Source organism: Azolla caroliniana, unplaced genomic scaffold (genome assembly GCF_043228905.1).
Source record: "Azolla caroliniana isolate FFs.n. ecotype wild unplaced genomic scaffold, voAzoCaro1.0.p SCAF_5, whole genome shotgun sequence".
Lineage (NCBI taxonomy): Eukaryota > Viridiplantae > Streptophyta > Polypodiopsida > Salviniales > Salviniaceae > Azolla > Azolla caroliniana.
Genome location: NW_028230440.1, coordinates 3,605,343 through 3,628,682, shown reverse-complemented (window position 1 = coordinate 3,628,682; position 23,340 = coordinate 3,605,343). Strand labels below are relative to the sequence as shown.

Genomic DNA, 23,340 nt, shown 5'->3' with positions numbered 1-23,340 from the left:
ATTGATGTTATATATGCTTGTGCAGAAGCTGACTAATTTATAGCTTAATGAAATGTTATACTCAAGAGTAAAACATCTGAGCAACATTGAAATGCATGTAGCACAATAAGTGAAAGTTGAATCTATATAAACGTCTTGAAAGAAATATAGCATATATTTACTGATCCAATATTCTGTAAATATTACGCCATTGGATCTAATGAAAAGCACACAGAAAGTCATATATATTTTATGCTTTTCATAACAAATTGAGGTGGCCTCTGTGAAATTCCTAGATAGGACAGTGAAAGTTGAATCTCTATAAACGTCTGGAAAGAAATATAGCATATATTTACAGATCCAATATTCTGTAGAAATTACGACATTAGATCTAATGAAAAGCACACAGAAAGTAATATATATTTTATGCTGTTCATAACAAATTGAGGTGGCCTCTGTGAAAATCCTAGATAGGACATTCATATCAGATTTCCTTGCAATTTCGGAAGAACTATTAGCTACAGTCAGCGCGATGTTGACCAGCTATTTATTCTTAACAGTGTTGTGTGTAACTCAAGACTAGCATGTATCACACAAAATGGTGGAACTCTATGAATCTGCAGCTAGTCTCATGAATAGAAAAAAAAAGGAAGCCAAATTACATGCGATTCAAAGAAGCATGGTTCTCTTTCATTCCTTCCATCTCCTAGCTGGCTAAACTTTGATAGTACTCCACCAATACCTTCCATCCACCTGGACACATGAAGCCTTCAGGAGGAGACTCGCCACTTTTTGCGTAATTTCGCATCTGCAGCAGAAAATGCAAGACAACTTCATAAGGGCCAACAAGAATTTACTGAACTGAATATTACTATCGTCAATTATGGAAGCTGATACCTTTGTCCCAGAAATAAAAATAAAATCCTCAGGCCTTGAAGGATCAAAGAAGGCCATTTTGCTTTGTGTCTTGTCATATGCAGCTACCTGCAAATGAAATTTTAACTGGATAAACAAGCACACAGATGTAACATATCAACAGTCCATGTTGAGTCCTTTGAAATGTTCCCTTTGAATCATAAACAGCAACCAATAGAATAAAGATATGGCTAGAATAGAACAATCATCCTTTGGAGTTGGATGTAAAAATGCACATATCCATTATATATTATACATGTCTGTGAATATGAGACATCAATATTTGAAGATCGTTTATGGTTTTATATACACGAACATTAAATCCCTCCTAGACATCTACGTCTGAAAGTTATGAGACCACATATTCCATAAGTCTGATGGAGATGGAAGGTTACCGATTGAGATGTACACAAGACACTTTACTGATTTATATCTAATACTATCTGGCTAAAAATATATATATATATAAAGTGCCATATTCATATTTACCTTGCTATGCATTTCAAAACAAATGTTTTTCGATATGCCAGTGGAGAAACTAAATTAATTTGGTTGTCACATGGCATCAAAATGGAACAAAAATATTAAAAACGGATGCTTGAATTTGATAAATCATGATCAAGAACTCACTTTGAACTTCAAGAAGACTATTACCGTCCAGATACAAAAAGGGAAGCAATATGTTTGGTCTTATAGACTTGCAGAATAGGAAGTTCCACATCTACTTCCTAATACCTATCTCCTTTAAGTTACCTAGAGAAAGTAACATCCTTGGTCAGAGGCATACAAGCCTTATCCACGATTTTGTTAGGATGCATCGATATGTGTGATTTATCAAGTTCTTCTACTTATGCATATTGTAAATGCTCTGGAGTAGCTAGATTACTTCTCTTAGTGTTCTTAAATATAACTTAGGTTTCTCCTGACCACTTCTTGGATGCATAAAACCATTTATTAGCATTGCCTTATAAAGGCAATATTGTTTTCAATCCTTGTTCTGTGGAGAAATATCTTCGATATCCACCAACAATGACCTGATGCGAGTATACTCCCACCATTGCAGTCTCTATCACCTTCTCTATTCATATCTTTGAGTCATAATCCTGATCCTAATTTGTGCAGTGTGCTTTTCTCATCTCTCCTGCTTTTAAATTTGACTGTGATTCTTTTCTATAATTGCGTGGTACAATCTTGTAAGTCAAGAAAGGTAAAAATACTCTTTACCTCCTGTATATTTGGAGCTTACTACATGGTAAGGTACCCACATATTTCAGTTAGCATTGATCATGTTTTGATTATTATCACAGATCAGGAGCAACTGTTAGTGTGCATGATCACAAACTAAAATGTAGATTCGAATTAATCTCCATATGGTAAAGTCGTGAATTTATAGGCAAACATTTGTGGGGATGCCTGAATTCTCAAAGACAATATTACGATGTATGAAGGCAACGTGTTCACATTGTGGTTGTAGCATGCAAAGTCTTGAAGTCCCTACATTTGATTTCAAAAATTTCTATAAAGTAAGACCTTGACTCTAATATCCAACAGCCAAAGGTTTGTGAGGATACCTAAGTCTTCTTATGTTGTATATACGCAATGTTTAACATTTGTGCCATTAGCACTCAATGTCTTGTATTATTCTATAAGATTGAAGGGAAAAACCTAAAAAATGGCTTTAAAAACTAGATTACTTATATACGACAAATTCCCAACTCTCTTTTCAATGGCAATTGCCAGTTGAGAGTTTGCAAAGTTCTCTTTTCTTAGAACTATTTAGTATCTTAAATTCTTAACATGAGCTTTCCACAGTTTCCTTTTTTGTCTTTTACTTATCAGGATTTACATCTGCCATTGTTTCTCTACTTCCAATGCTTGACTGGATTTCAAATTGGATTAGCACGAGAAACAACCTCAATTTGCAAGCAGAAGACCTTTCAAGAAAAAAGCTCAACATTAAGTCATCAACCATGTCATCACCATATTAACCTGATCACCAACCAGTCAAGGAATGTTGTGGATTCTAAACAATGACTTGGTTCATATAATATACAAACTACTTCTTCCCCCTTCTTATGGTACTACTCATGGAAATGCTTTCTGGCAAAATCACCAAATCCAATGCATTGTGGAAGGAAAGACTTATTAATCTTTGAAACTCAACTTTACTGCTTAAACAAAGGGTGGCCTTATGGAGATGCTTCTTAGTCATACTTCTAATAGCATGTCATCGGGAAAAAATAGAATGATTTATTTTCTTTGTCTGAGATGTTGTATAGGATCAGTAACACTGATTCACTGGTTTTGGACTTCAAACTCAACTTTTCTGCTTAAACAAAGGGTGGTCTTATGGAGATGCTTCTTAGTCATTTCTATTAGCATATCATCGGGAGAAAAAAGAGAATGATTTATTCTCTTTGTATGAGATGTCTTATAGGATCAGAAACACTGATTCACTAGTTTTGGACCTGTCCATCAAGAAGAACTTTAATCTATCAACTCAGGTTTCCAACGATACAGTTAGAAAATTATTTTAGTTTTTTGGCATCTCTCCCAAACACTTTTAGGGTGATGCCAATTTTTCCCATTGGATCAGATTTTGTGCATTTTACATTGTGTGCAAATTCGTGTGGTATCTTACATCATTGCTCACGTTTTTTCCTCAAGTACTCTTTGAGAAGGGTTTAGGGTTTTTCACCAAGTGAAGTCAGTTCCTTGGGGCAGAGCATGTCACTTATAAATGCAATTTTTAATCTCATCAATGAAATGGAATCATGCATTACACATTTGAGCCCACATGCTGATCTTGTCTGGCTATTGTGGAGGAACTTGCTCAAATGGCTCTAAGTGGGCTTACATAGAATTATGTATTGATTCTTAGGACAATATTCAAAAGCACAGACATTTCGATTCATAAACATAACGGTGCATGCATGTCACTTGCCTTGCATACCACACCCCCAGACTCTTTTGTTGAAATGCTGTCAATTGCAAATGATCAAGCAACTAGATTCGCAATTTGCTATTAGAAATACCAAAGACCAATGTCTTGTTATTTTGTAAAGCCCTTATAAGAAGGAATTTATTAGACCTATTGTCAATCGCCTTGCAAAAACACCCTCATACTCCATTGTTGTGTTATGCAATTATCTTAGATGAAAGATATGCAAGGTTTAAAAATGCTTACAATTAATGATAAGTCCGCAAAAATTCAAGAGGTCAAAGACCCCTTAATAAAAAGCTCTTTCAATACATAGCATTGTATTCCCTCCCTCTTTATAGAAGATGTCGAACTTATTGAAAAGATAAGAGATCCTACATTAAAGATTATAAAGTTCTATTCTTTGAAAGGATCAACTAGAGGCCATATCAATGAGCTTAAAAGCCATTTTTATAGAGTAAATCCAAAAGGCAAAGTGTTGATTTCGTCAAATGGCAAGAGACCAAATATCTATGCACATCCTTGCATCTTGTGGAACATACTTTGGATCCTTTGCGGAATGAAATAGAGAAAGATAGTATTTCACTGGTGCCTGAAGGATTGATGAAAATCTTAGAAAGGTGCACCATTTCACCTTGTAAACTGACTTCATTGACCAAATATGGCACTTTCAAGCTTATACTTTGTCATATTCATCAACAAGTTTACCCAGCTTTGATATCAAACCGCATATTGCAACTATTATTCTGAGCTTAGTATGTGTTACAGACTAATTAAATTTTAGACATAATTTAATTTCATAAAGGTCTATTTCATCTTTGAATGTTATATGGTAGTTGGTAGTTACATAAATACTACAAGCCTCTGCCCTTGGTAGTTTCATCTTTGAATGTTATATGGGCTTCACGTATAGGATGAAGTCAAGCAAACAGCATACCATTCCCAACATTGTGCCCTTTTGGCAGATGTAAGCCATACCTAAGCTATACTACAAATAGAAACTTCTGATATCTAATATCGACCAGACTTCATCAAATTGTAAGATGCTTCGAAAGTTTAAAAGATTTTTATAATGCCTATTAAGTCATTATTTGTAAAACAAATTCATCCTTCTAATTAGAAATCTAGACCAATATCTAAAAACAATGTTATTTTATCTTTATAAGCAATAAAATAGCAGCTAGCTTTCCAACAGCTATGTTATCTTTACAAGCGATGAAAAGAAAGTACACACAATTAAGCCTTTCCAAATTTTTAATGCAAGTGGACAATCCAACCCTCAAAGAACTATCAAATAACTGGCATAGACTATAGTTCTATGTGAGATTTTTGACCTGGAAAGAAAACACAGAAAGGGGAAGGAGCATAACAACTACATTAAAATATTAGCACAAGTGCTATATCAATAATTTGCTAATTCAGCCATCTTAATACATAGTACATATCATGCATACCATGCAAACATACTCACAGAAATGGCAAGTCGAAACATACCCGGAAAGGTAGAATGTTTAAGCGCTCAAGCCCAGGAGCCAAGCTTAACACCATTTTGCCATGGTCTGGATCATAAAGATCACGTTTTTCGGTTGGGTGTCCCATTCCAGCAGGATCTCTGCCTACAATGTAAAAATCTACACCAGCATTAATTCGCGCTTTTGCATGCCATTGTACTTCAGTTGGCCCTGCATAATGCATGGGTGAGGGAAATATGGCCAGAACAGTGGTTTCAGGATCCAAAATCCCATCTTCAAGTACCTGAACATTAAAAAATGTAATTACACATCAGAAGGATACTTTTTTGACATGTATTCAGTTTTCATTTGTCAAGTATATAAATATATACATACACATGTCTATGTGTATGTATGGTAATGTGGGTATATGATGTATACATATTTATATGATTGTGTAACCATGTTTGTGTATGTGCATGTATATAGCCAACCAAATATATCAGTGCAAAGCCTTTTAAAACTATGTAGACAATTATCTTCCCATCTTTGCTACCTTCGCATGCTGCTTCATACGCCACTCGAGAGGGACATCGTCTGCCTTTGTGAATCCCCCTAAAGGATGGAGCAATAAAATGGGATTTTTGAAGCCCATCTCAAGCAGCCTCCTGCGAGTATCCGTCATCAGAAGTGCATGTCCATTATGTACAGGATTCCTAAGCTGGAAAGCAAAAACTGCATCAGCCTTCCTACGCTCAAACTCTTTCCGAAGCTCAGCTGGGGAAAGCCGATAATGATCAAGGCCATCATGATATTTGATGCGCTCGAAAACCTCTAGATCGCCACCAATGAGCCAGTTTCCTGCTGGAGTTATGGCTTCCTCCACATAAGGCAGTCCATGTGCGGTAGTGCCCCATGTCCTTGCAATTCTCTCTTCTTTATTGTGCTTGTAGATTTCAATGCTGCACGGAGTTAGAAATGGCAGAAAACAAATAAAGAAAGAAAAGTACAGGTTAGATGATGCTAATCAACACATAAATGGGTCTCATAGATGATGACATGAGATGCACCAGAATCATGCGAAAAGACACATCAGACATTTCCCAGAAGAAGACATGAATGCAGCATGATCCTCGCGAGAGCTAAAATATGGTAACTTCAGCATTGCAAATGATCTACTCAAGCATCCTTGATTTAAGACACACATCTGGAAGACAAAATGTCTAGTAAAGAGAGCACCTTAATTTTACTGAAACCTCTAGAAGAGCAAGTTTTAATATTTTCGTCTTTCAACAAGCACATGCACACTGGGACAGAGAGCAGCCAGGAATTTTACGCAACCCCCGAGAATAGATGTGGTAACTTTCACCTCTGCAAATTCTGTTGCCCATCATTTTTACGCCAAAAAGGAAATAGAATGGATCTGCATACCTTCGAAGAATAGCAACGAGGTCTCCACGGGGGCCGACAAGAGCAACCGAAGATGCGGAGGAAGCGGTGAGAGACTCCTTTTGACTGTCATCGATGGCAAGGACAATGGGAACTGACATATTGACGAGGGAGGCATCAGGGAGGCGGAGACAGTTAAAATGGAGGGTTTGTAGATACTCAGCCTGGCGCATGAAGCCACGAAGGGGGCTGGCCCATCCCTCGCTCAGCACCTGAATCCACTCCAGGTCGATGCGGGTAATGGGGATACGAGGGAGTGAGCGTGCCAGTGCGGCCTTGGCAGCTCTTTCATGAGGTGGAACCATGGCGTCCACAAGAACGCCTCCATCTGGGGCAATGAGAGGGGCGGAGGGCGGCTCTGACCTCACCGCATAATATGTCAGCGGGGACATGCCGCTGCCGCTGCCGCCACCGCCACCACTACCACTACCACTACCACTACCACTACCACTGATGCAGCAGCGATGCTGATTTCTCTGTGCGCTGTTGTTGATGATGAAGACGAGGGAGAAAGATGAGCCCAGCTGCGTCCTCAGCTTCGCCACCGTTGCCCTAGCCCCTGCCCTTGCCCTTGCCCTTGCCCTTGCCGCCTGTGATGCCGATGGCAATGGCGATGGCGATGGCGATGGTGCCACAGATGATGATTTCACGAACGATGATGTGGATTCAACATACAGACATACATACATGATACTGAGGCAGCGCAGGGGGGTACTCTGGAGGCAAAGGCGAGGGCGAGGCGGGGCCACGTAACTTTCCCCTTCTCTCTGTCTCTGTCTCTTTTATCTCTGTTTCTCTTGTCTCTTATGATTTATCTCTGTTTCTCTGTCTCTGTCTCTGTCTCTGTCTCTGTCCCTGTCCCAGCATATGCTATACATACATATTTGGTACATACTGATGATACATACATGGATAGTTGAGTAGTGTGTTCGTTCCATATCCAGAAAAACGCACCCGCACCTCTTGTTCGTTCGGTTGGCCGTCCCGTCCCATCCCATCCCATCCACTCACAAAAAATGCTGCCCATCAATCTCACTTTTCGGTGCACAATGCGAGCATGGTCGGGAAATTTTTTAATACAACCCTAACGAGAACTATAACAGCTGCATATGTATGTGTGTGTGTGTGTGCCCCCTGTGTCTTTGTGTGCATAATCTATATCGTCTTTGTGGGCTATTTTGTTGTTTGTACACAGGCATGTGTATTGTGGTCAGCTCAGGGATTGATGAGGTTCAATCAAGCATAGGAATCAAATCATTTCAGTGCCATATTTCTCCTTTGTGACCAACCTTACATGTGAGGGCTAAGCAAACCTTCATGTGAGATAAGCACCTTGATATGACAAATCCCTTATAGTTGCATCATGGCACTAGCCATGATACCATATAAGGAACGCGCGATATCATCCATGTGTCCCATGTTGCTCCTTTACAAAAAACGACAGTGGTTGTGCCTAATTTGAGGTAACCATGCCAAGCATCAAGCATGTGAATTTGTCCACGTTCTCATTTTTCAATAACATGGTTTGATTCACTTAACCTTCGTCCTACCTTGCCAATAACATGGTCAAATTCAATCTCTCTAGCCAATGGATTGGAGCTCATTGCCACAACAATATATTTGATCCTTGAGCCATCCAAAGGGAGGTTGTATACATTAATTTTTTTGAGCAATCTTGTTAGTCATAGGCCTCATCTCTCGTTTGAAGTGTCAATTCCATGGGTAAATGAAAGGGGAGTTCACTTTGGGAACTAAAACTAATCTCAAGGAGTCGATGGAACCTTAGCTTTGAGGAAGTTGGTGGAGGCAAACAAATCATGGGCTCATAGAGGGCTCACTAAAGTGAAGAAAACTAGCAATTGACAATGTTTTGGTTTGAGTCAAACCAAACCCTCAAAACTACATCATGACGATTTAATTGGTTCGGTTCAAATTTAGAAATTTGTAAAAAAGTTGGTGTGGTTTCGTTTGAGTGTTTTTTGTTAGCGCTTTGCAATTCGACCAACTTCAAAGGGTAACAAGATATCTTTGAAATATTTCGTAAATATTATTTAACTTTATGAAGGTAAGAGTTATAGCCCATTAACGGTACTAGTTCATAACATTTGAGATCTCCAATATTTTCTTCTTTCCTCATATTATAAGCAAGAAACTCTTGGTTGAAAAACACTTTGTTAAAGAATTGTGCAATAGTGTGGCGGTGTGGTGTGCATGTGTTCCTTTGTGCCACCCTTTTAGCTCACCCTTTTTAGGATGCGTGTGCTCAAGTTGACCCACCCTTTTAGCACACCTTGTTTAGCCAAGCCAACCCAAATGGGTTCCATTGTATCAACTATAAATTGATTAAGAAGTAAGAAGCTAAGTAGATTGGTTTTGATCTCTTATGTGCATTTCACATCTTGGTGGAGATGACGGGTACCAGTCCCCCACATCCAAACATCCGCCTCTTCCGCGTCGTAGGTAGCATCGCCCTCGCCACCATCACCGACACTCTTGTTAGTCTCTTGTAGTAGTATCTCTTCTATTAGCACCGCCTTCGTTCACTAGTTAGGCCTCCCGATATCCACCGCTTCCTCCATCCAAGTCATTTTTTGCCGATCGCCATCTATACCTCTCTAGCACGTAAGCCCACTACACCTTCACCTTAGACACTCTCACTTTCTCCCACCACTTTTATGTCTTGCCCCACCAACTCTTCCCCCTCACCTTAGGTTGCCCACTAACTTCATGTCCCACGAGTTTCTCCGATCCCCCTCCTACACGATAGCCCTCCTAACCCCCACCTCAGCCAAGTCCAGGTGGCCCTTAGACCACAAGAGTGATTGATCTTTCTTTGCCAAATGATCTTTTCCCCGACCCCCCTCTGACACGATAGCCCTCCTGTCCCCCACCTCAGCCAAGTCTGGGTGGCCCTCAGTCCATAGGAACGATTGATCTTCGCCGCCATATGATCTTTCCTCAATCCCCCTCCGACACGATAGCCCTCCTGTCCCCCACCTCAGCAAAGTCCAGGTGGCCCTCAGTCCCCAGGAGTGATTGATCTCTATTCGCCGATTGCTAGCTCGCTTTCCGTCACTAGCCTCGTCCAACTATCAAGGCCAACATTTCCACGGGGATGTCCTCAACTTCGTTGCAACTCAACTACGTGTCCATTGATGTTTACATCCCCACGCCATCTTCACCGAACGCCTCAAGAAGATCCTCAAACACGAGATGGCTGCATAAATCAACCCTTTTCGAGCACTTTATGGGCGTAATCCTCGCCTCGCACTAGAATTATCGATGGATTTCCATTTGAAACTTGTTATAAGATGCTCCCCCTCCTTCGACAAGCCATTGTTCTTGTTCTTGTTCTTGTTCATGTTCATGTTCATGTACATGTCCTGTTCTTGTTCATGCCCCTCAATCTCTTGTTTCTCACAGGGGGGAAATGTGGTGTGCATGTGTTCCTTTGTGCCACCCTTTTAGCTCACCCTTTTTAGGATGCGTTTGCTCAAGTTGACCCACCCTTTTAGCACACCATGTTTAGCCAAGCCAACCCAAATGGGTTCCGTTGTATCAACTATAAATTGATTAAGAAGTAAGAAGCGAAGTAGACTGGTTTTGATCTCTTATGTGTGAAATCAAACCATGAAACTATGCCTCTAACGCTTTACTATTTGTAAATCTTTGTAATCGTTTTTTTTAGCTTGGAAATCCATCAAATCAATTGGTTTGAATGGTATTAGTTTAAACGGTTTGAGGTTGAGACTCTCAAACGAAACACACTTGTTGCTAATTGCTAGATAAGCCCACAACTTAAATTAGATGCTCTTGAATATTACCCACCTTCACAAAAATCCAAATGACTTCATATATAATCAATCCCAAGCCGTAGTTTATTTTGAGGTTCTCGAAGCACTTGTCCGAACTTATCAAAATCTTAGCCAAGCCCTCGTAAACATTTAATCCTTAGAGCAAGGGACAAACATATGGATCAATTAGAATCTCAAACATATTTTGTACTTTAACATAAGCTATCAACATGATCATTGGGTCCAACTCTAACCCCTTTTTGAGTTAACTAGAACAACATTGTGAACTTCTTGATCGAGATGATTTCATTGTTAGAAAATATCTAAGACCAAAGTGGATATGTGAATAGGTGTGGTACCACTTGTTCGGAATAAATATCATAAAGACTCGAAGAGATACAACAAGACATATTTCTATGGCTTACATGCATGCTAGGTGACATGAAGACCAAGAACACCCCCAAATACCAAAACACCAAAAAATTGCCTCCCCAAAATACACACAATAATATTGGAACCATACCATGAAAATCACAATCCCCAATTGCTAGCTAATGCAACCCCCTTGGTGGAATTTGGGAATGAATACAAGTACGAGGTTGAACAAATTTTAGATTCGTAAAGTTTACGTAGTTACTCTAATATCTACTGTAATGGAAGGCCTACTCAATGTCATAAGTCATTTGGGAGTTGATCAAACATATTGACTATGCAAAAGATGTAGTTTGCGAGTAGCATCTTTAGCACCCACATTAACCTGCTCCTTTTGAAATCGTTGCTAACCAAGAATTTTAGAATGTACAAATAGTGTCGTTGTATTGTATAATCAATTGCTAGAGGAAAAAAAGTAGGGTTCATACTCACACATAGATTCTCTAGTTTTTTAGGAAAAGAGTAAAGTTCACGCTCACCTCGATTCTCTATTTTTATGAATCTCTATTTTTATGAAAAGATTGGTACGCACAAATGGATTCTCTAATCTTAGGGAAAGAGGAGAGTTCACCTCACACATTAAATCTTTATTTTAGGAAAACTAATACATTGTTTAGGCTTGCACATAATTCTCCGTCTTTAGGGAAAAAAACATAGTTCATGTTCACAGTGCACACATTGGTTCCTATTTTTAGGGGACAAAAAGTTAAGCTCAAGAGTCAAACTTACATAATGCATAAAATGAGGGGTTTCCTGGAGTTCCTCTTGAACGCCACTCTTGCTCCTATCATTTATCTCCCTTCCTTTACGTTTCTTGCCTCTTTCAACTTTGCCCATTGGATTTCGCTCCACAAATTGTTATTGCATGAATCCACTCTCCTTCTCGTCCCCTCATTTGATCTCTTTCTCTTTCTCGTCTTCCACTCATCCCTTCATCCATGCTCATGTCCAATCTCTGAACAATTGTGAAAATTACAAAAGTCTAAATAGTGATTTTGTAAAGTCTTGAGAGTGATACAACTTTAACGGTTGTAATGTCATGCGAGGTCACATGCCTAACCCATGCATTCATTATTTATGTAATATGTATAAAAAAGGGGTGGGTTTCACTTTGGTTGATCTCGAGTAAATTAATATTGGTCTTGAGACATTAGTAGCACGTTGATAATTGTTTTGCCATCATCTTCTTTATTTGTCACCTGCCTTAAGTACATGGATCTTGGCCTTTCCTAACCATCTTGTTTGATCCTCTCTTGTCGGTTGCTCGTTTTCTTGTGAGGTAATGTTTGCATTGTGCATATTTTCTACAATCCTTGATTCATATCCTCGCCCTTTTGTCCACATATCCTCTCATCCACACGTTCTCTCATCCAATCTTTCTGATGCATGTGGTATACACACACAAAACATGCCAACTTACAATAGAATTTTGTTACTTGCATTTAACAAACGGCAACGGTTTGAACCAAACCGAATTGCGAAACTGCAGCTTAACGGTTTAACGGATATATATATTTATTTATTTATTATTATTATTTTAGTTTTTATTTAATTTTTTTTAAAAAAATTTGTTTTTCAACAATCTTTTCATTTTCATGCCTTATTCTCACATTTTAGGAAAATCTTTAAAATTTTGAAATTTTAAATAATGAAATATTTTAAATTTTGACCTAAGCTAAAAACCGAAATAGAACCATGAAACCGCGATTTTACTCATTTAATGGCTTAACGGTTTGAATTTTTTTTAATGGTTCGGTTAAACAATTTCATGGTTCAATTTGGTTCTGGTTTCTAAAATTTTAAACGGTTTGGTTTTGACCCTCTCGAACTGAACCATTGTCGATTGTTACTTGCATTGGATTTCCATTCTTTCTAGAGTAATTAGTGTTTGATAGTAGGGTCTACAATCTCCACTCTTGGAAAAGCTCCAAACAATGCATGCAAGTGTGTTATTGAATTATTTAGATATGCATTTCTTTTTAATACTTCGATGGTTTTTACACTTCTACTAACGATATCACATGAATATGGCAAATGCATCACTCACATTGGGGTCCTCCCTATCATTTGTATCAATACATGCTAACATGAAGAGGGGTGAAATCAGCCTTACTAATGACATCTCCACCATATTATCAAATTTGTTCTTCCTCAAAGAGCAATTGTTGTCTTCAACCAAATGGGTTGCATGCGAGCATTTTATATTGCAATCACCACTAGTTTTTTCTCTCTTGAATTAAGTTGAGGTCACTAAGTTTTTGGATAATATAGGATAGTTTTCATTGTAATGGTTAAAATATATGAAATTTACTCAAAGTTCAAGATCCACTTCAAGAATATATGGTGAATGAATTAAGTTTACAAGGCGGTATACCATGACCCAAGGAAAAATAACCTAATAATCCATAAAAGGAATCAATCCCATTAATGCTAGGACAACTCAAATGCATGTACAAAACTACAACCTTTTACTGATTATAATTTCAATTATTTTACAATTAATGCTTAGATCCAAAAGAGCACACACGAAATTCTAAGAAAACTTTATTGAAATGAAATGGTGTAAATCAGTTTGCAAAGAGAGCATAGTGTCTAAAGTTTACTAGTTAAGCTTGGAGAAGCTCTAAAGTTAAATAGTTACAGTTTTTGCCTCATTGTATATGCTTCAAGATGTCAGCTATTATGCTTAGAAAATTATTACGTGATCATTGATGTATGAAAAGAAGAAATATTAAGAGTGTAGCATGAAGAAGTACTCCTTTCACAACTTTTCACACGCAAAAAGAAAGAATCATCGTTATGGGTGAGAAGTAAAATATTAAGAGCATGGCATGAACAAATACTCCTTGCACAACTTTTTACATAGAAAGAGAGATTATGACACTTGGCCCACTTCACATGGGATGGAAGGAAATTAAGATCATACAATGACACCATACTCTCTCCATCTTGATCTTGCTCGAGATGACCTAGATATTTTGATCGCAAAGGCATTGTAAAAGAAGACACTGATAATATCTCACCCACGAAGAAAATCACTATAGAATTACATTCTTCTTTGGCAAAAGATATACATTTCCTTCACATCCACGATGTGAGACCCAAGACTCGGATTTCTTGGTTCATACTTGGCGCAAAAAACACCATTGATTAATACATAGACATGTTACACCTTACCCTAAGGAAGGAAAGGGTAAATATAACCCAAAGCTCAAACGTTCATTCATAGATGATGATCTATGAGAAGTGAATCTCATGTCACAAAAAGAATGATTAGGGGTACAATCACACGCTATTTACATAACGAACCAGGAGTCCAGGTATATATACATATTATGTATATCGAGAAACAAAACAGATAAACGTCTTGTATCGACATAAACAAGCGCCAAATTCCACTCCTTTGGCCGGAAAAGGAAGTTATGTCCATTGTTCATAGCAGAAGTAGTAGTAGTAGAAGAAGAAGAAGAAGATGATGATGAACCAGAAGTAGTGGTAGTAGAAGAATACGATGAAGCAGATCTTGATCTTTGCTGCCCCTCCACAGAAGAAATTGTCCAAAACAGACTCTACCTTCGACCGGAGAGTAATGTCCATGGACGAAGAAGAAAAAGAAGAAGAAATTTGTCCAACGAGTATCGATATATGAGATATGTATACGAAAGAACATGTGTACAGAAAACAAGATGAAGAAGAAGAAGGATGTGGATTACTATCATCGATCACGTACTGAATGTACACGATGCTGTTAGCGAATATTAAAAAACGGGGAATAACGGAGCTGTTATCTGTCTGTCAATGAAACGTGGATGAATCATATCCCAACACATTAATAATATTCTGTAGGAATTAGGGAAAGAAAAGTCTTAGAATGGGGTTCAACAAATATTACAAGAGCGAGGATGGGAGACAATCTGAAACCTGAGCACCAGTAGGGAAACAAATCCACGAGAGGAAAAGGGAATCCATAGGTAATTCTTTAATGAAATGAAAAATGGAAATGAATGCAGGTAAACATGGGCAATCGGAGGAAGTTCGATTCCCAGCTAATATGTACTTGGAAAATGCAGCTACAGAAAGATGTACTGATCATTCGTTCATGATTCCCCGGACAGATACATATGTACATCGACATGAGAGATTGCATGGATAATAAATGCAAAATGTATATTTTCTAGATGGTACTGTGTGCTGGAACTGAAATTCGCAGTATTTCTGTACCAGACATGAAGATATAGCCATGGGAGGATAGATATGCATTGCATACTATTTATGTATATTCTGTCATATCATGTGAGGAAATGAGCAATAATTCCACACAATAATACTGCATGCGGAATTGAACGCTGACGCTAAAAGTAAACATATGTCACACATGATAATTACCTCATATACATGAATCCATTGGCCAAACCACGACTAAAAATATATATCATCTGCATCATGCTTGGGAAATCTGCAGAACTTATGGTTCTCAATGGGATCTACATTTTCAAAGCAAAACTGGTCTAGAAAGGACTTAACACGTGTGAAAAACCTAGTGCAATGGTGTTGGCTGGAATGGCAGAAGGCGTGCATTATCCGTTCTGCAGCCAAGCAGATCAGGGAATAATCTTGTCTTCGTTTTGTAGCTCTTGACCACATGCTGGTAAGCACAAGAGATGTCGACTACCGCAGAGGAGGAGGAAGAAGAACATAACGGTACGTTGTGTTTAGCATGATTCGGCAAGCTTTTACATTTTGTCTCCTTGGAGCTACCTTCCACTGCCGGGCCATTTCCTCTTACATTATGAAGCTTCCTTTCTCTACTCATTTTCCCTGAAAACGCAGCTTTCATGGATAGCTTGCCGTTGTTCATGCGGGGTATACACTGATCAAAGTGCATGTCTTGTTCTTCTAAATGTATTGACTTACTGATCCTCGTTGTTGCAGAATTAGTCGTTTCCGAGAATGATTTTTCTTCATTTTTACATACCATGAACGCAAGCAGGAACGGATCATCATCCATAGAGAGCCCTCTCTGAGAAGTAATACTACTTCCATACATACGATGCTTTCTCCGACTATTCTCTGCAGAAATAGATGAACCGCTAGAATTCCTGCGATGAGTACGTCCAGACGTTACCGTCGTGGATAGCTCCTTCATTGCCGTCACATGATCTTCATGATCGGGAGCTAACAAGCGGGGAGGAAGTCTGAGCCGCGGTTGTTCTTGAAACACTGCAGATGATCTCCCATGGCTATGGCCCTTTCCATGAGAATGGGAAAAGTTTTGTAAGCCAATACGGCTATCCAGAATCTTAGCATTTTCATTATCGTAGCTAGTATAACAGCAGCCGTCGCCATTCCTCCCATTTACGTTGCGTCTTTCGCAGCTATTCCCATCGAAACCTCCATGCCCATAGCTGCTCCCACCATTTTCGTTGCTGTTTCCATTATCGGTGCGGTGATCTCCATTCAGTGCATTATACAAACGGGAAGGGTTTTGATCTCCCTGCACTCGCTTCAGAACGCCAGGCTTTTCTTCCCACAAGAAAGGCACGGTGGAAGGGGCTGCATACTGACTGGAATGCGTGTTATTCGCGGCAAAGATGCCTCTTCGGCTACAGTCGGAGAAAGGCGGATGAGACGGGGAGGAAGAGGGGGAGGAAGAAGCAGAAGCAGAAGAGGACGAGGCAGCGCAGGAGAAGCGGGAATGGGAGAGGGAGGAAGAGAAAGAGGCAGAAGAAGAATGGAAGACCATGGCGAAGTTAGGGTTAGGGTTATGGCTATGGCTATGGCTATGGCGGAACACCGGGGTCCCTTGTGCGTCCGGAAAGCTGCAGAAAAAATCGAACGAGAGAGAGAGAGAGATAGAGAGAGAGAGAGAGAGGACAAAAGAAGAAGGAATGAATGGAAAAGAATGGCACGAGAAAAAGGGTGTGCGCGTATACACACTTATATATAATAGATATTATAATTAATTAAACTAAAATGTATTGAACGAGAAAATAAATAAAATAACTAATCGTATTTTTCTTTAAAATGAATTAAACCCCCCCCCCAAAAACGGCACTAATCGATGTGTAAATAGGACTAGTGATTATTAGGCTCTTTGTTTTAATTAGGGCTTGATTAGTGTCTAATTACGCTCGCCTCATTCTTCTTCTTCTTCTTAATTCGCCCTTCACATTTTTCATTTCTTGTTTGTCGAGGCAAGTACACACATGCTTTTAATTTAACCCAATTATGCATAATTAAAAAATCGCGAGAGAATAGTTTTTAAGTTTATCAGAAGCAGCCCCCGCTGTTGTGTTGTAATTGGGGCGGGAGGGGAGGTAAAAAAAAACAAACAAACAAGAAAATACAAAATGCTCACGTTTTGTTATGATAAAATAAGCACAATAATTTAATGAAGCAAATAAAGAAAGGGCTGTCATTTAAGAAATCTATCTCTGTCCATAAACCTACCTTATGGATGCGTAATGCCATGGTTTTGCATGACACATGTCCATGTCCATGTCCATGACACATGTCCATGGATGGATGGATCATGCCATGGATTGAACCATCACGATGGATTTAATGAATCCCCCCCCCCTTTTTAATAACTTTTAATAATACGAGATACAATGACAACATCACCATGATTTATTTGATGACCTCTTAGGATGGGGCCTATGAGCATCATGATGAATGATTGGCTGCTTAAATGAACCCTATGCATATGTTAATATCATAATACTAAATACACCATTAATTAATTGATATACATATATTACACCCCAAATCCCCCATTAGGATGCATGCATACATGCAATTCATTCAGAGCGTTCGACATCAAACTATTTCTGCGATTAAACCCAATGATGGATCATCACTTCCTCGTTATCTAATTTACTGCTTACCTTATCTAGCATTAACTTCTTGTGTGATTGAAACCAAAAGCAGCCAAGAGTACTTACTACTAAATAAGTAGTACTATGGAACATGCTGTTACTTTTCTTTTATAAAATGGAATGATTGAGATAGGGAAGGCGAGGCTCTGTAGCTTTGTGTTCACACCTGTCCCCCGCCCATATCGCCCATATCCTCTTTTCCTTTTGGGTCAGCAACGGTTTGTCATGCAAGGGGTTTTTATTAGTAATGTTGGATGTTAACTAAGAAAGAATTAAAATTAAAGCGCTTGGATTTTGTGTTCCTTCCCTTTCCCTTTTTATGGGGTGCAAGGCCGCATGTGTATATCCACCACCTCACGTTCTTTCAGTCAGCTCGCATGAACAACAACCATCTCACGTTCTTTTAGCCAATCACAACAAGTTTGGATGGCCCAAACACACACACACACACACATCTCCTAGCGGACTTTGTCTCGCTATTTTTATCTCATCATTTCCTCTCGCCCATCTCACACTTTTACCTCAATGCAAAGATATTGGAGTGTCGACACAAAGCTCATGGTTTTGAACCCTTAGCTCCACAAACCTTTGCTACATCATATGTCACATCTCCTACACTAATACATGACACTTTAGTATTATCGTACTAACGACCTTGCGATTTCCAAACAATCTCTCTCCAGTTTGAACTTTTCACAATTGTTATAGCTTACGAGTAAACTAATTTGCTATAAACGTGATGGGTTTAACCTTTGGCTTTTAGATATCTTTGTTGCACCATATATCACTTTTCGTAATTTACATGACACATAAAGCGTAGCAAACTCTTGGCCTCTCTACCTATTCATCTCTAGTAATGCATTATATTACATTGTGGGAAACCTTAAAACACCACAGAGGATTATTATATGTATAATATGAGACACGTACAACATATACAACAACAAAGGGCTTGGGGGTTATTGAATCCAACAACAAAAGGCTCATGTATTTTGGTAAAAAGTCAAAACAACTTTCGAATTTTGACAAAGAAAAAACTATAGCTCCAAGCAATGGGTACTTGCTTGTTGGAAGCATACTCTCATATAAGGGGTCAATTCCACAGTAAATCTAAAGAATTGTTTTCTCTATTTGTGCATACACCTCATAGAAATGGTGGAAGGACTTTTCATTGATTGTGACAATATATCAACAAGCAACTCCATCTATGTAAACATCGCTAGAGAAATACTTGTTCCTTACAAGGCAATTCATTTTTATAGGCCTCTTCGATTCATTACTTCCATCAAGCAATGACTTTCATATATGCAACACATACTTCATATTATTATATATTCCAACTATGGTAATTCAAGTTTCAATCTCAATATACATAGTTTTGCTTTCTAATAAAAACTAATGCTCAAACATCCTTATTTAGTTATTATTGTAACTCACAAGTCATGGAGATCGTGGAATGTGGGTGTTTTGTTTCCAACATTTCACACATTACTTTAGGTGGGATACACCTATAAACATTAATTATAATAGAGCTAACACCACATGAACAATGATTAGCCCATCCAAGTTGTAAATTGGATGACACATTATGCCTATGAACTATGTTTTGCAGCATTACAATCTGGTCCCTCTAATCCTTGCCCCATTACAAAGTCGTTCATGACTCCACAATCACATGGGGAACCATTTCACGCCACCCATGACATGAATCTTTTTTCATTTTGTGCTTCCTTATCTTTTGATTTATATACCTTTGTTAACTATATTTCCTTTGTCCAATCCAAAGCGCCAAGATTGTTTAATGTGCTCTACTTTGAAAACCATCATATATGTTCCCATTAGTCAAAGGCAACCTCCAAGTGTATGTATGTCGATAGTTTATTTGGGGATGGCCCGTAATGTTGTCCATGAATGGTTTATTGAATGCATTGCACATATTACTAACAAACACTAGACCATTGTCGCATAGGAGCATTGCTTTTGCCAATCATTTACATACAAGTTTGGTTAAGTCTTTAGAGCCTTCTTTGACATGAGTAGTGTTTCTTATTGTTAATTACATGTAATAAGAAATTTGCTCATATTCTTGAACATTATTTCACAATATGATATATAATTTAAAGAAAAGTCATTGTTAGCTATTTGAACATCATAAGATGTTACAATTTCGTTAAAATGTTTCATTTATCATCTGAAAAGACTTCCCAAAAAATGCAACTCGTGGAAGTGGCACGCAATTTAAATGCGGGATACAATCTCGTGGTGGAAACGAGGTTGACACATATGGTTAGTCTTTCAGTGTCTACTTTTTTAATATAACCATGGAATAATCTCTTAATAATCTAAGTGTTATGATTATGATTCATGAAGCTTGTGTTTTCTTTATATAAATTCTACAAATTGCATTGCTAAACAAATGGATGGCCACACCTTGACCTTAAAGGGGGAACATATTAGATTCAAGGTCTAAAATCTCATAAAAGCATTAGGCAACCCAAGGATTTGGGACTTTGTTGTCATGTTCCATAGTTATTTTGTACAACAATTAATAATCATAGGTCAAAGTAAATATTTTACTCATATTCTAAGATGCATAGGCACATTAATATTCTAACTTCTAGTAAATGGATAAACCAAAAAGTAACCAATTAGTTCAAGGCGACATTATCTCCCTCATCACCATTACCTTAAAAGTAAAACTATTAATGGTGTAACCCTCTCCTATCCCAATTATATGTGTCACTCCTTATAATTACATGAGAACATGACATATGTTGTATGAATTTCAAAATAAGAAAAATAATCATGCATTCCTTGCCTTTATTGCTAATTGAATCTTTGTTGGACAAATAATTTATTCAATGCAGTTTGGCATGTCAATGAGTTTGTTTGTCCAAGAGATATTACTAAAGCTTTAGTGATATATGTTAGTCATCATTATCTTCACAATTGTATTGATGTAGACTAGTCAATGTCATATTTTATTGCCATTTCTAATAATATTTCGGTGATGACATTAATGTAATTGCTATGTAGACAAAACGAAAAATAATGTAAATGGGGGGATATGGAAAAGTTAATTCAATCCAGACTCTAGCCATGTTATCTCCTTTGTTGATAAAGTCAAAATCACCTTGCCAAATGCAAGCACGCGGTGATGGCGATATTGTGCTTGTTATGAGAACCAAAAAGGAAAATCTTATAGGAAATTGTGGCATGGATACAAATTTATTCAATCAAAATCAAAGATCTTGAATTGTGGATAGTCACTTAAGATTGCCATTATTGCACATATAATGTTCAAAGGATTGTACTTGCTACGTGGATCAATGAGAAGCCTAACATAATTGCAATATTGACATAACCATGTCAGATATAACAAAAAAGTATTCCATCAAAACCTCCAATTGTTCTATAAGTGTTAGTCGTTACTCAAAATCACCCTTGGACTCTGATTACAAAGTGTATATTGGTGCTATAATTGTACGAAATTGTTAGTTTCAAAATTGCCTTTTTGGATTAACAACTGATAAGCCTACAATATGACTTTATTGTACATGACAATGTGATCAGAGCAAAAGGAAAAACAATCCCACATTCCCATTTTGACACACTAGCAAATTAGAGGGTGTACAACAAAAGTGCACCCAATATAACACCTAGGATTTTTATGTTTAACAATTGGAATTCTATTCTTTTGTTAGGATGCTTATTAATAGCAACTTTATATGTTTGAAGCAAACTATTGTAGTTACTTTGTGAGATTAAACGATGTAGTTAGATAGACATAAGCACTTTTTTCTCTACATAAGGAGAGAGAATTTGTCCTTTATTTTTGTTTTCATAATACCCCAATAGCTTTCTAATGACATTATTCAACAAATCCAAACAACGCATGACACTAACATAGCCTCGTATAGCGTAGATACTATCATGATTCATACCATTATAGACATACACACTTTTTTGTCTGTCAGTGGTGGGGGACGTTTGGAAATGGTGGGAACCCACGACACAAGGTAGTGACAAAGAGGTATTGTACAAGCAATTATAAATACTCACTGATGCACATGTCTATAGCAATGCACAAAACACGAATGCCCACCCACTGGACCCACGCACACACAAACACACAGAACGGCGCACACCACACACAATGACTCAGAAAGATGTAGAACGATTGAGAGTTGTCGAGTTTATAAAATTATGATTTGGGCTACACTCTGTAAAAAAAATGTAGGGACATAGAGGTGGCTCACTTGTAGCCAATTCTAAACACACACACATTCTATCTCTATCTCTATCTCTCTCTCACACACACACATACTCGTCATTTGCCATGCGTCAAATGCACGCATGCAATGCAGGGGCACTTGGGAGAGAAAGTTATGGATTGATAGAGAGTTGGAGGAGTTAAAAAAGAAGAAGAAAAAGTAAGGAAGAAGAAGAAGATTGATGTACAATGTACATAGTCAGAGTCATCTACACATCCCACTCTCTCAAAAGTTGATAGCGTTCTTCTTTTTTGCTTTTGCTTGTGCGTGTGTGTGCGTGTGCGTACTTATTTCTATATGCATTATCTCTAAAAGTGGTTTCTTTTTTTGGTTCATGGTGTTATTATTATTTTTTGTTGGGCAGTCGCGAGTGAAGAGAGGAGAAAAAGGGAGAGATAGTAAAAAGTAACGGATGAGAGAGAGAGAAGGTTAGCAGGAAAAAAGGAATGAAGGAGACGGAGCGTGTCGTGCAGCGTCGTCCGTTACACAAAATTCATTCCTTCATACACTACACACCTTTCTCTCCCTCTTCTTCCTTTTTTCCATGCATTATTCCAAAAGAAAACCAACAGCTCTCTCCTATTCTAATTATTAATTATTAATTAGCTAATTATTTAATTATTTAATTTGTTCGTTAGTTAAAGCCACACACACATAACATAACCATTTACACACACACACACACACACACACACACACACACACACACATAACATAACCATATTACCATCACACGCCTTTTCTAACAAAGAACAAAAACGCCCTTGGTCAAGGGAAGTCCCCTTTCTCATGCATATGTTCCAAAAACCATCCATCATCCCTCCCATGCTTCCACTACCTGTGCTGGGTCAAAAACCAAATATAACTCATTGGCTCCTGTCAACACCAATTCTTATTTATCCACATTGTTCCACCCATGGGTTTCCCAATGTTTGTCAAACTCGTTTAGATAACCTAATTAGTTATTCGTTATCTAGGGAGGGACAAACTGATCGCAACTCTGCGTAACACATTAATCATGATGTCAACTACTTATATCGAAAACTACTCACGACACTAATATAAGCATCTTCATTAGTGCGACATGATCTTTCACAATAGTCAACGTCCTTGCACACTCTCCTATTAGCTACCCCTATATCGAATGCCCTTGTGTAGTAGCGAATAGCCCAATAAACATTGTATGATTGTTGTGTACACATACCTATGCATTAGACAACTACCTTT

General features: G+C 38.1%; 2 protein-coding genes across 2 annotated transcripts; both read right to left on the bottom strand.

Annotated features, from left to right (window-relative positions):
- Positions 1-376: 376 nt before the first annotated feature.
- LOC147863697 (ATP sulfurylase 1, chloroplastic-like) lies at positions 377-7,383 on the bottom strand. The gene is made up of 5 exons (XM_087319425.1): positions 6,718-7,383; positions 5,843-6,248; positions 5,330-5,590; positions 877-963; positions 377-787 (listed from the first exon to the last, which is right to left on the bottom strand). The coding sequence occupies exons 1-5, from the start codon at positions 7,125-7,127 to the stop codon at positions 686-688; spliced, it is 1,266 nt and encodes a 421-aa protein (XP_087175551.1). The 5' UTR covers positions 7,128-7,383; the 3' UTR covers positions 377-685.
- Positions 7,384-13,992: 6,609 nt separating this feature from the next.
- Positions 13,993-16,860, bottom strand: LOC147863696 (uncharacterized). Its single transcript, XM_087319426.1, has one exon. It carries the CDS (start codon positions 16,702-16,704, stop codon positions 15,499-15,501), a length of 1,206 nt encoding a protein of 401 aa, XP_087175552.1. The 5' UTR covers positions 16,705-16,860; the 3' UTR covers positions 13,993-15,498.
- Between the last annotated feature and the right edge of the window lie 6,480 nt (positions 16,861-23,340).